The sequence below is a fragment of the Eretmochelys imbricata genome, chromosome 6, assembly GCF_965152235.1.
Source record: "Eretmochelys imbricata isolate rEreImb1 chromosome 6, rEreImb1.hap1, whole genome shotgun sequence".
In the NCBI taxonomy this organism is placed as follows: Eukaryota; Metazoa; Chordata; order Testudines; family Cheloniidae; genus Eretmochelys; species Eretmochelys imbricata.
Genome location: NC_135577.1, coordinates 51,550,703 through 51,563,760, shown reverse-complemented (window position 1 = coordinate 51,563,760; position 13,058 = coordinate 51,550,703). Strand labels below are relative to the sequence as shown.

General features: G+C 41.7%; 1 protein-coding gene across 1 annotated transcript in view; it reads right to left on the bottom strand.

Annotated features, from left to right (window-relative positions):
* Positions 1–13,058, bottom strand: part of CAT (catalase) — a 34,216-nt gene that overhangs the window by 10,994 nt on the left and 10,164 nt on the right. The window contains exons 3-8 of the mRNA XM_077818530.1: positions 12,699–12,809; positions 11,177–11,307; positions 7,617–7,721; positions 6,438–6,563; positions 4,235–4,426; positions 2,362–2,514 (exon numbers count right to left, since the gene is read on the bottom strand). Of these exons, the coding sequence (XP_077674656.1) occupies positions 2,362–2,514; positions 4,235–4,426; positions 6,438–6,563; positions 7,617–7,721; positions 11,177–11,307; positions 12,699–12,809 (818 nt within the window). The remainder of the gene's footprint in view (positions 1–2,361; positions 2,515–4,234; positions 4,427–6,437; positions 6,564–7,616; positions 7,722–11,176; positions 11,308–12,698; positions 12,810–13,058) is intronic.

Genomic DNA, 13,058 nt, shown 5'->3' with positions numbered 1-13,058 from the left:
ACCAGCACACTTTTAAATGCTCAAATGCACATTCTACCACCATTCTGCACTTGCTCAGCCTATAGTTAAACACCTCCTGACTACTGTCCAGGAAGCCTGTGTATGGCCTCATAAGCCATGGCATTAAGGGGTAGGCTGGGTCCGCAAAGAGAACTACAGGCATTTCAACATCCCCAATGGTTATTTTCTGGTCTGGAAAGTAAGTCCCTTGCTGCAGCTATTGAAATAGACTAACTGTTGAAACAAACAGTTCCTGAAGATGCGAGCGTCATGTACCTTTCCCAGCCATCCCACGTTGATGTTGGTGAAACGTCCCTTGTGATCCACCAGTGCTTTGCAGCACCACTGAAAAGTACCCCTTTCGGTTTATGTACTTGCTGACTTGGTACTCCAGTGCCAAGATAGGGATATGGATTCCGTCTATCGCCCCACCACAGTTAGGGAATCCCATTGCAGCAAAGCCATCCACTATGATCACATTTCCCAGAGTCACTACCCTTGATAGCAGCAGCTCACTGATTGCGTTGGCTACTTGCATCACAGCAGCCCCCACAGCAGATTTGCCCACTCCAAATTGATTCCCGACTGACCGGTAGCTGTCTGACGTTGCAAGCTTCCACAGGGCTATCGCCACTCGCTTCTCAACTGTGAGGGCTCCTCTCATCTCTGTATTCTTGCACTTCAGGTCAGGGGAAAGCAAGTCACAAATTTCCATGCAAGTGCCTTACGCATGCGAAAGTTTCACAGCCACTGGGAATCATCCCAGATCTGCAACAATATGTGGTCCCAGAAGTCTTTGCTTGTTTCCCGGGCCCAGAATTGGCGTTCCACACCATGAACCTGCCCAATTGACACCATGGTGTGCACATTGCAGGGGCCTGTACTTTGTGAGAAGTCTATGTCCATGTCCTCATCACTCTTGTCACTGCGCTGCAGTCGCCTCCTCCTCCCCTGGTTTCGCTTTTCTTGTAGGTTATGGTTCTGCATATCCTACTGGATAACGTGCGCAGTATTTATAGTGCTCATAATTGCCGCGGTGATCTGAGCAGGCTCCATGCTCCCAGTGCTATGGTGTCTGCGCTGAAAAAAGGCGCGAAACAATTGTCTGTCGTTGCTCTGATGGAGGGAGGGGCGACTGACAACCCTGGCTTACAGGGTTGGCTTACAGGGAATTAAAATCAACAAAGGGGGTGGCTCTGCATCAAGGAGAAACAGAATGGCCCCCTCAAGGATAGAACTCAAAACCCTGGGTTTAGCAGGCTGTTGATTTCACAGCGAGAGGGAGGGGGGAGAAAATGAATACAAATGAATACAAAATAAATCTAGTCTATTTCTTGTTTTGATCCACTTCAGCTATCTTTATACATCTTAGGCTGGCAGCAGATGGTGCAGTACGACTGCTGGCCATCGTCGTCTCCTGGCTGCTCACCAGAAAACGGTGCAGTACAACTGCCGGCAGGACTGAATCTCCATGAGACAAAGCTTAAAAAGGGAAATGACTTGGCTGAGTCACTCCCATGTCTGCCCAGGTGCCCCTGACCGACCTCACTGAGGTCGGCTAAAAGAGCACCCAGGAGTACGACGACGATGGCTACCAGTCATAATGCACCGTCTGCTGCCAAAAGGCAATAAGCTGCTGCTGTGTAGCAATGCAGTACCACGTCTGCCAGCACCCAGGAGACATATGATGACAGTGAGCTGAGCGGGCTCCATGCTTGCCGTGGTATGGTGTCTGCACGGGTAACCCAGGAAAAAAGGGCGCAAAACGATTGTCTGCTGTTGCTTTCACAGAGGGAGGGAAGGGGGGGGCCTGACGATATGTACCCAGAACCACCCATGACAATGTTTTTGCTTCATCAGGCATTGGGATTTCAACCCAGAATTCAAATGGGTGGTGGAGACTGTGGGATAGCTACCCACAGTGCAACGCTCTGGAAGTCGATGGTTGCCTCGGTACTGTGGACGCACTCCGCCGACTAAATGGACTTAGAGCATTTATGTGGGGACACATACAATAGACTGTATAAAAATGCTTTCTAAAAAACCAATTTCTATATATTCGACCTAATTTCGTAGTGTAGACATACCCCAAGTGATGTTGTTAAACCAACCTAATCCCTGGTGTAGACAGCACTAGGTCAATGGAAGAATTTTTTCCCTGGATCTAGCTACCATCTCTCAGTGAGGTGGATTAAATACAGGGGTTCTCATGTCACTTTGTTTGCTGTAATCAGTATCTACACTGAGTGCTGCAGCTGTGCCACTGCAGTGGTTTAAGTGTAGACATAGCCTTACGAAGAGAAAATGCCATGTAGGAGATTTACTCTGTGTCAGAGTAATATACCGAGCCGCTCTGTTTACCTGTAACATTTTATCAGGGCTAGGTTCAATGCCTGGTGGCATGTTGCTTGGGTCAAAGGCTATTTGTTCTACCTCTGCAAAATAATTGACAGGGTTCCTGTTCAAGACAAGTTTGCCCACAGGAATTAGAGGATAGCATTTGTGAGGCCAAACCTAGAAAACATAATACATACACTGTGATTACTACATGTTATAAAACACAGCAAGAAAACAGATTCAACTACCTGATGCAGTCATTGTGCCTAGGATTTAATCTTGGTAATGAATTATATTGGGAGGGGGAGGCGAGTATACACTTTAAGAAATATAGTAGTACTTTCCATTATAAACTTTTGCTTTCAGCAGCTTATAAATTTGCCAAACAGTAACAATTCAGGTGGAAATTTTCCATTTTTTTTTTAAATAAAATAAGCATTTGACAAAAATAGTTTAACCACTTTTAAGAGGAAGGTTAGATAAAAGCATGCAGGGCTTGCCAATGTTAACATTTTCCCCTACAGTTCTTTTTTAAGCACTCTACCACTGCCATGCTTTGAAGCAAGAAACTTGATGCTTGGCAGAGGATTAGACCTGGGATCAGAAGTACATTTTACTGTTCCCCAGGAAAATCCACCCAAATTTAGCTAAATTATGAGGCTCTGAAAAAAACCTGCCATATGAACGTGCTCAGAAGAGCTTGTCAGAAGCTTACTGGTACAATCATAGAACATGGTCCATCTATAATAAGCATGCTCCCAGGCCACTACACTGCTTCCTGTGTGGTAGATACAGAGCTTATGCTTGAATTGGGCCCCAGAAGCAGCAGTGATCCCATCCTTTTGGCCTCAGGGAAGTTGTGCTGAGCAAGGAAGAGACCATAAGTTCCAGTCTCAACTCCTCTTCCACGGACTGGTGTTAATGCTTCATGCTGCAACGTCATCACTATTGATGAAGGCTTCATGCCCCTATTTTACATGATAGGGTAACTGAGAGGCTGTTCAAGGTAGTTTCTATCAGAGCTGGGGAAAGAACTCAGGTTTCTAACATTGCATAGCCAAGCCTGATCCAAACAGCAATACAGCCTTTCAAAAAGAACCTTCCCAATCTCTCTACTTCAGATCACAGTCCTCCAGAGCCAATACCAGACACCAAGATTCCCAGCTCCAAATATCTATTACCTACCTAGCTGCATAATCCACTGGCAAACTGTGTCACATCACCCTATGCTGTTTAATAGCCTTTTCCTGCTACCAGTTACTCCGTCATCTCCAATGGTAATAGAGATCTGTGGTATGGATCTAGAAATCCTGCGCTCAAATCCTGCTCACTACCCCATCCCCCCCCCCTTTTTTTTTCTTGGAGCAGGAGTGGAAGGAGGGACAGGAATAGTTCCACGGGATGGAATTTTTCGCTTTTTGAAAGAAAACTGAAAACAAACACCTAGGAAATTACACGTTAAGGTTGCAAAGTAAAGCACTCAAATGTTAGAGTATTCCAGAATTAAGGTTGCCGTGTGGCCTTCTTTTGGCTCCATTGTGTGTATGCATTATGATATGCTCTTTATTCACATGATCACATTATTTGACTTTGAGATTCCATCCTCATTCAGAGCACATAACGAATAGTGAATGAAGAAGGAGGTAGTAAAAAAAGAGGATTTTTTTTGTGTTTAAGGCATTAGACTGGGACCAAGGAGAGGAAGGTTCTATTGTTCGCTCTGCCACGCACTTATGTGATGTTAGGACATAATGCATATGCAGAAGGGGAAAGGAGAGAATTACGTTTGCACAAACAACCTAATACTGGCATTTCCTATCTGACTGCTTGACTTCGTAACTTTAATATTATTTTTTGTATACAGGCGCACGCGCGCACACACACATCCCTTAGTTACCTTAGTTACATCAAAAGGATTAAACGGGAACTTCTCTGCTTCTTCAAATGTCATAACCTGAATGTAGAAAGTCCAGGATGGACAGTTTCCATTGGCAATAGCATTGTAAAGGTCACGCAATCCATAGTCAGGATCAGTGGAAGCCAGTCTTCCTGCTTCTTCGACAGAAAGGTTTTTGATGCCCTGATCAGTCTAACAGTAATTAAATGAAGAAGTGACACTCATTATCATTTGTAATTAAACAAAACTGGCTATGCAATACCACAGAAATAAAAAGAGCAAACTGAAGAACTATTAGACTGTTTGCATATTCCACTTTACATCTGAATTTCAGCAGGTAAATTAAATGCCACTCCACAGTACAATCTGAACACTGTCCTCTATTAATCTGAGCTCAGCAAGACAACAGAATATTTTTAAAATAATAAAATTAGGTAACTGCTTAATGTACTCTTTGTTTGGCTCTATAAGTCAGATTCTGTATTCCCCTTTATGCCACCCAGGAGACACAGAAGGGGCATGAATGGAACAAAAATGTCCCCTCGGGTATACCCTCCTGAAAAAAAAAAAAAAAAAAAAAAAAAAAAAGAGGGCTTCCTACCCAGCTACAGCTGTTTTACACAAATCCACCCTCCCCTGTGAAGGGTGTTTTGGGGGTGAGCAGAGGGCAAGAGGGAAGCAGTCTCGTGTTGAAAGACTGATTCAAAGCATGTTCTTTGGAACGGTGCTTTTTACTTTTGAAATATTTTTCAGTCTTTAGAAACTGCATTCTCATTTCCTTGTGTTTTGGAGCAAAGAATAAAAGCTCAAAGTTGCCTCAACAAAGCTAGGAAGGGTTCAAGGATTCAAAGGCCTACACTAGCAGTAGAAAAAGCAAGTTCTCAGGGAAGCTCTTTTGGTTTTATACTGGGAATCAATGTATCAGCAATAGTTTCTGGAGCCTTGATTAGCTTAAGATCCTAAGGACATTTCAGCACCATCTCGGACAGGCTAGGCCCTGAAGTTCCCTTCTAGGCTGGGGACAGGGGTCTGAAGGCTTCAGTTCCAAAGAGCTACCAAAACCAGAGCCCTTGACTTAAGGTCTTTGGCTTGAATCCAACTGGAGCTACAACCACATTAGACTTAGTCTTATCTCTGGCAAGTGATGGTAAGAATTGAAATTGGCTCAGAGGAATCCTGAGGAATCTAAAACTGTAGATGCTAATGACAGCCAGTCCAAACCTCACATATAACCCAGACCATGGATCTCAGACTGTTCTGCAGATTTTGCCTGCTGAAACTTCAGCATTAGGAAGGCCTGGAGCCTTCCTTGACTGTTTTTATGGACTTCAGATGTGAAAGCCCAACACACCTCACACCCACCAGGAGATGTGATTCCCCTAAGCAAAAAGAGAACTACAAATAAGCACTGGACTCCAGAAAAATCCTGGATAAGAAGTGCATCTACTGAATGCCTGTCTGGACTATACCCTAGGCTGTTTGAACCAAGGAACCAAGTACAACACATGCACAAAATAGACTAAGATACCATAAAAATTTCTGAAATATGCACAACCCTCCCAAATCCTTATTATACTAGAAATTATTCTTAGTACTTAAATAAATATAAAAGAGCTTTGAGGAAAATAAAGTGTGATAGGGTTGGGCATGGACATAGGTAGGATTCCTACATCTGCACTGAATGGCAGCAAGAAAGGTGTTCAGGATTGCTCCTCCCTTATATAACCTCAGACCCAAAATCTATGGTGTCATAAGAGAGCTCCAGCAGGCACAACAAGCATGGTTTTCCATAAGGTTCCAGAAGCTCACTGTGTAAACACCTTGAATACCATAACTGGTAATATACAAAGGCCTTCGAAGAAGAATCTCTGCTTATCACAGCGTGCGGGAAGCAGAGTGGAAATCAAAGCAGGGACAACCTTTATATATGTTTAATGATGGATTGAAAAGATTCTTGTAATAACAACCAGTAAAGCCTATGGGAAAACCTTTTACCGAACTCTTAAATTAGACTATTACTCTAATGCCTGTGAAGATCTTTCCTCAATGAGACCTGCAAGATTATATAATATTGCCAAGACTTGCATAAAAATCTGCAGAACCAACTATTGCAAAACATTTTGCCCTATCGTACTTCCAATTTATAATGGTGGAATTGTATTTAGCACAAAATATTCCAAGTAGGTAAACTTAAAACCAATACCTTAGCATGAAATTTGCAGTAAACAGCTTTTCCTTGAGCATTTATCAGTTTAAAGGTATGGGATCCGAATCCATGCATATGACGGTGTCCATCTGGAATACCACGATCACTGAACAAGATAGATACCTGAATAAAAGGCATAGTCAATTCTAGTAATTAGTAAACTGATGCAATATAAAGTCACTAATCCATAAACAGCAGACAGGCTCCTCTAATCAACGGTATAAATGGAAATTGTCTTATGCTGCAAACCATAATGATTGTTCATGTGCCAAGACCTGTTTGACACCTTCTGAAACATAATCACAACAGCTCTAATAACTGGATCATTGAAGATGCTGAACATGCAATAAAGTTAAGTCTATATGAAGTATTTAACGAGGAAATGAAAGATGGACACCAACCTCATGTGTGATTACAATGGTTTTTTCAAGAGGAGTAAGTTAGCTACAGTAGTTTTAGAGCTAACTGACAACTTTTCCAGCAAGCACCATATTTTGAACTTAAAGTTATAATCCTGAACAAACCAGTTTTAGCAAAACCCTTCAAGGTAGAGAATTCCATGCATAGCATTCAATAGCCACAGAAAATGCTGTTTGTTCTTGAACTTGGGGTTTCACAAAACCCTTTAATATCACTTTTTCTTAAAGTTACTGAGCTTTGAAGTATATCAGCATTATCTTCCCAGAAATATTTAATTTTTTTAATGTTAATTTTCTTATACTTGGGTTGACTAAACAGCAAATCTTTGCTGTTTCTGAATGGTTCAGCTGCTTTAATTCAATATTAACATACTGATAGTCTTAAATTCTTTACTTTTGTCTTGGTCCAAGTAAAATACAGCCAAAAAAAATAAGGACACTAGATAATCACTTTAACTAATCATTAGCTAACTTTACAGAAAAATTTTAAAAGACCCAAAACCTAGTACAGTAGTTACAGTTTAACAGGTGGCTAAAAGTACATAATTTGAGCTTTACTGAATTTCAGTTAATTGTTAATAATTTATTATTATATAGCCTTATTGGTCCAAAAAGATAATAAAAATTCCCAGACTGTCCAAGAAACTGAAATATTTAAAAAAAAAACCCACCGAAAATAAGAAAACCCAATGATTTAATATGCGAGTTCCCTGTTCATGGAAGAATAAGTTGAGTTCAAAAGGTAATAAGCTCCCACCTGGTGCAGAGATTCAGGACGAAGGCTCCAGAAGTCCCACACCATGTCTGGATCCTTCAGATGAGTCTGAGGGTTCCTCTTTTGGCTATGTATAAAGGATGGAAACTAATTTCAAACAAACAAATAAAATTAAGATGAATTTAATGGAATTAAAAGTTTGAAGATATTGCAAGAACTGACAAAGTTCTCTACAATTATGCCCAGGGTCCCTTTGCATACTACTGGCATTTCAAGAAAACAGATCAAAGTATCTGGATATACATAACCTACTTCAGCCACAACAAGTGGTACATGGCTCTTGACTTAAAATATGTTTTAAGCTACTATGGGGCAAGTATGAAATCATCAGCACTTCAAAATGGTATTAGGAGTGACAGGTCAGAGTCAGAGGTAGGAAAAGCTGTAACAAAAGGAAAACAGAGCATTGAGGAGTTTTCAGCTTTATCCAGATACTACCAACAAAACCATTGTGTTAATTTCACCCTCAAACTTGAACTGGTAAAGTATTTATATGAACAAGAATCAGCAGTACGATGAGCCAGCTGGTCAAGGGGTCTGGAAGCTCTAGGGTCCTCAGCCCAGAAAAGTCTGTACAGTGGGGCTGCCCTAGAGCTGCAAACCCTGGGAGCTCAAGCTGGGGTCGTCAAGATTTCCAGTGCCATCTTGAGGAACCAGGAGCCAAACCCCAGTTAGAGCTAGGGCTTCCAAGGTTTTCAACATCACAGCTCCATGGCAGGGAGCCTGGAAACCCTGGCATATTAAGGTTTTCCTGGAGTCACAGATCTGGGAAACCTTGGGGCAGTCCAGAGGGCTGAACTGCTCTGGAGCCGTAGACCCTGAAAGCCCAGTTTCTCCAGCAGCTTGGCAGGGAAGCTGGCAGAGAACCAAGCAGGTTTCCAACAGACATTTCATAAGGCATTTTGGGTTTGATTGCAGGCTAGAACAAATGCCAGTTAAAACTATCATTTTATTGTGACTTTGAATTCCTCTATGTTATCATGAGGGAGCTTGGCAAGGAAGGGTGTCACCCTGTCCCATGTCAGAAAGTCGTACTTAGCCAGCAGGGCCGGACGTAAGCCACCTACAGCTGTAGCAATGCTGATGAGTAGGATTTCCTCCCAGACAGGTTTAAGCATTTGGAGTCTTTGTCCTTTGCGTACTCGTTTGACTTTGACTTTTTAAGTATAGTTGAAATAACTAAAGGAGCCAGTGTTCTGGTGTAAAAGTACTCAAACCCCACAAAGGGGACCTGGTACCTCTTCTCAACATGTTTTGCTGGTGGTGATATAACGGCTGGAATCTGCCACAGAGATTTCACTGGGTATAGTAGTCCTTCATTAATGGGGAGGATGATTCTGCAAGGACCAGAAGCTGATAGGATGTTGAACAGTTTGTGGGGCTTTTCTGGGATGACTGAAGTCTCGCTCTCTAGAGTCTCAGCAATCCACACAAGAAGCTCCTCGACAGCTCTGAAGTCTTCCAGTACCAGTGCCAAGCATATCACTTCATCTGGCAATGATGTGGAAAGATCCTTAGGAGGCAAGACAGGGTGCCCCTGGATACCACTCCTCTTGATATTCCAGTGTTGGCAGTCCAGCCAGGGAAGATGCTAGAGCAAAAAACTCTCCCTCAATACAGATTTCTCAGTGTCTGTGAACGTAGTCCCATGGTGGCATCCCATATGTGTACAGGTAACTGGACCAATTCCAATCTTGGAGTGTTGCTGGTGGTTGGGGTCTGTAGAAGTCCACAGATCTCTCAGTGATGACACCTGCAGACTTCAAAAGGGATGGTTCCCTGCATGATGACAGGGAAAAAAGCATGTCCCAGTGATTGTAAGGAGTAAGTAGACCTCCTCGGGGAGCGGCACCAATGAATAAGGTACTTTTGGTACCGGTGGCAGTGGATATCTTGGCACCGGGATGGACCTGGTTCAACCCAAGCCTTCTCCCACAAGGCTGGGGTCAATGCCCCTGGGAGCACCTTTGGCACTGAGATCAATGCTGGTAATCTGCTGCATTGCAGTCTTCTCCCCAGCCCTTGATGCTGTGGGTTTGGAGAACTTATCAAGAAATGTTTTGCTTTACCAGTCCTTGTGGGAGGACACTGACCTTCTTCGGTTGTTCCAATCACCAAAGCAGGAGACTCCTTTCAGTGCACAACTTCTATGCCTGAGGTGTTGGTGTCTGCTTTGGTCCTGGTGCCAATGGTGTCACCAGGTCTCTCTTTGGTGCTGACTTCTCCATAATATTCTTAAGAGTCACTTGTCTGTTCAATGGGATGCTAGATGATGCAGGATTGTCTATTAAGGAGGATTTTGGAGCTCCTTTCCTCTCGATCTGATGAGACCTTTATGGACTGCTCTAGAAGGTGGTGATACAGCTTCACAACTAAAAAGTCCTTGAGGAGCAGGATAAGCATACCAAGCATCTTCTCAGAATATGAGATTTTCCAAGATGGAAGAGGCACCTATTGTGCCTGTCCTTAAAGATAATTAGCCCATCACAGTATAGATAGGACTTGAAGCCTTCAGGTTTTGAGTTTGCCATTACAGAAATGCTATATAGTGTGGGAGCATATAGAAGGGTGTCTGACCAAACAAGTCAAAACAGAAGATCATCCATAATTACAAAGATTTTTCAAAATATTAAGGAGTTTAACTTGAGCAAAGAACCAGGGGGTTGGTTGTCAGATCTTTTTATGCCTCTATATGAACACATAAGGAGACACAGGGCACATACATGTCCCCTAGTCTCATGTGCATGAGGTGCATGCAACCCTATATTGGGATGCACACTGGCACACACAAAAAAGCACTTAAGACAGGAAGGGACAAACTTACATTGGACCAAATTCTATGGTTCTAACTTAAGCAAGACTTCCATTGAACTAAATTGGAGTTCTGCACAATTAAAGACTGCCAAATTTGGCCCTGATTGAATGAACTACGGTAGGCAACTATCTCTAATGTCTTAACTAAATTTGAAAGAGATAATAATCCTGCCCTCTCATTCAAAATAGGCCTACATTTTATAAAAGATACCCCAGTTTTAATGTAAATGTAACTACTTCACTCATTATCCATTTTTGTTATTTGGTAAGGGGATAGTCTTTTAAATGTGTAATGAGCAATGTCTAAATTGCTGTTTCAACATTTAAACAGGTTACAGGAACTTTTTAAAAGTGAAAAAAAAATTAAATGCTCTGAATTCAAAATGACAGCTAGAAAATACCTTAGCCATTTTGACTCGCAGACTAGTAATACTGATCATAGAAAAGGTAAAAATACAAACATGTATTAAATACTAAACCTATTTACTAGCCATTCGGATGTTACACAGATTGTTTCTTTAAATGCAAATAAGCATAATTATTTCTCAAAGTAGCTTCATTTTCAGTCAAAAAATTCCAGATCTATACTGAACTATCAGGGTAAAATAAGTTTTCAGTGCCAATCTGTATTTTATGCTTCTCATTACCCTTTCTTCACCACTTGTACAAATCCTTGGGACTTCTTTATCTCACCTGCTGAAACCACCTACACCCATGGTCTCACTCACCAGCATGGCATCACGGATAAAGAAGATGGGAGTGTTGTTGCCTACAAGATCCCAGTTACCCTCTTCTGTGTAGAATTTCATTGCAAAGCCTCGAGGGTCACGAACTGTGTCAGCCGAACCAGACTCTCCAGCTAGAAGAAACGTGTATATGTGAAAGTGTCAAAATGGGGGGCGGGGAGGGAGGGGGAAATCACACAACCTTATATTTAACATAAGCAGACAGAGAAGTAGAGGCCCACAACTATTATTGTTTCTTTTTAAACCTTATCCACACTGGAGAATTTTAGTATATTTACCCCACTATTTCAGGAACCTGAATGCTTGTAACACATTGGGCCTGAATTGTGGACAGAGCGAGCAATGCATCTGCAGTTCCATGGACAACTCTTGTGCCACTGAGTAAGTTATACCAACCTGACCTATTAGAAGTTTTTACACCAGAATTCCTTACATATAGACTGGCTTTCCTAACTAATCCACCTTACTTCTGAAAAAGTACGTCTACACAGCAATTTAATACGCTTTAACTAATACGCCTTACCTTCACACCACTAGTTAAATCATCATAAAATTTCCTGAGCGTCCACGCATAGACAAGCCCTAAGATTGCTATACAGACAGGAGAAAACCCACATAAGCAGTGCAGAAAAAGTTCAGCAGCCTATTTTAGTACATGCTCTGTGTCAGTAACTCCAGTTGCCTCTCCAAACCCTCATAGCAAATAAGCATTGTTCGGCTGCCAGAGCTTTGACCCACACAAGCAAATCCCCAGGGTAACTAAGATATATAGACTCTTTACTTTGTTTCAGAAGATTCAAGAATCCTGATTTGACCATCTTGAAGATTTTAGAACTATCACAAAGGACCCAAAAAGTTGTAACTATAAAAGTATTGCAAAATATGAATACCTATGGTAACTTTAGAACCTCCCACTTTCTAATGGCATAAAAGAAGTTCACATTTTCAGTCATATAATGTACAAGATATTGGCATTTGAAGTCATTTGTAAAAAGCTGTAACTTTCCCATCTTAGGATTTGGGAAAGGCTAGTTTATTTTATTTTATTTTATTTTACAGAAAGCTGTTTTTTTTATGATCCTCTTTCCCATAATATTTACATTAATGAATTTATCCTTACAACATTGCTGCCAAGTAAGAATGAAAAAGAGGGATAATTATTCTCATGGAGGACCAAGGCAGAAAGGCGTTAATCATGGCCTGCCCACATTCATAAAGAAAGCCTATAGCAGAGCAAGGAATAAAACCAAAGTCTCCTGCGAAGACCATACTTCTTCTCACACTTGGGAGGAAAAATGTCTACGGTAGACTGATGTTACATGAAATGACAGCTGCTTAACACTACTCAAGATTTTAGAATAAATCTAGGGGAGAGGAGTAAGGGCAAAGGGCAGGTGAAGTGGTCAAAAGAACATGAAATTTTATACTTTGTGGAACTGTGTTACACCAGCAATTCTATACATGTGCTATATAAAAGGCACACATATTAATTACACCACCTTACCAACAGTGGAGAATCGAATGGCTATTGGTGTTCTTTTTCCAATGTGCTCAAATACCTTCGCCTTACAATATTTGGTGATATCATGTGTCACTTCAAAATAGCCAAAAGCGCCTGAAAAAAACAAAACAAAATTACTTTTATACGTGATTAGATGAACTGTGAACCGCAAAGAGGTGACATGACTTTCGCTAATATCAGGGGGCACAACCAAAGTACTAGATATTGGAGAAGGGCAATGGGAGAAATATTTATGGCAATTGGAGAAAACTCAACAACATTCTCTTCCACCTCAAGCCACCACTCTGCTAACTTCTTTCCTCTACCCCTCTCTGCCTCTCGATACTCTTGCTTCTTTTGTAG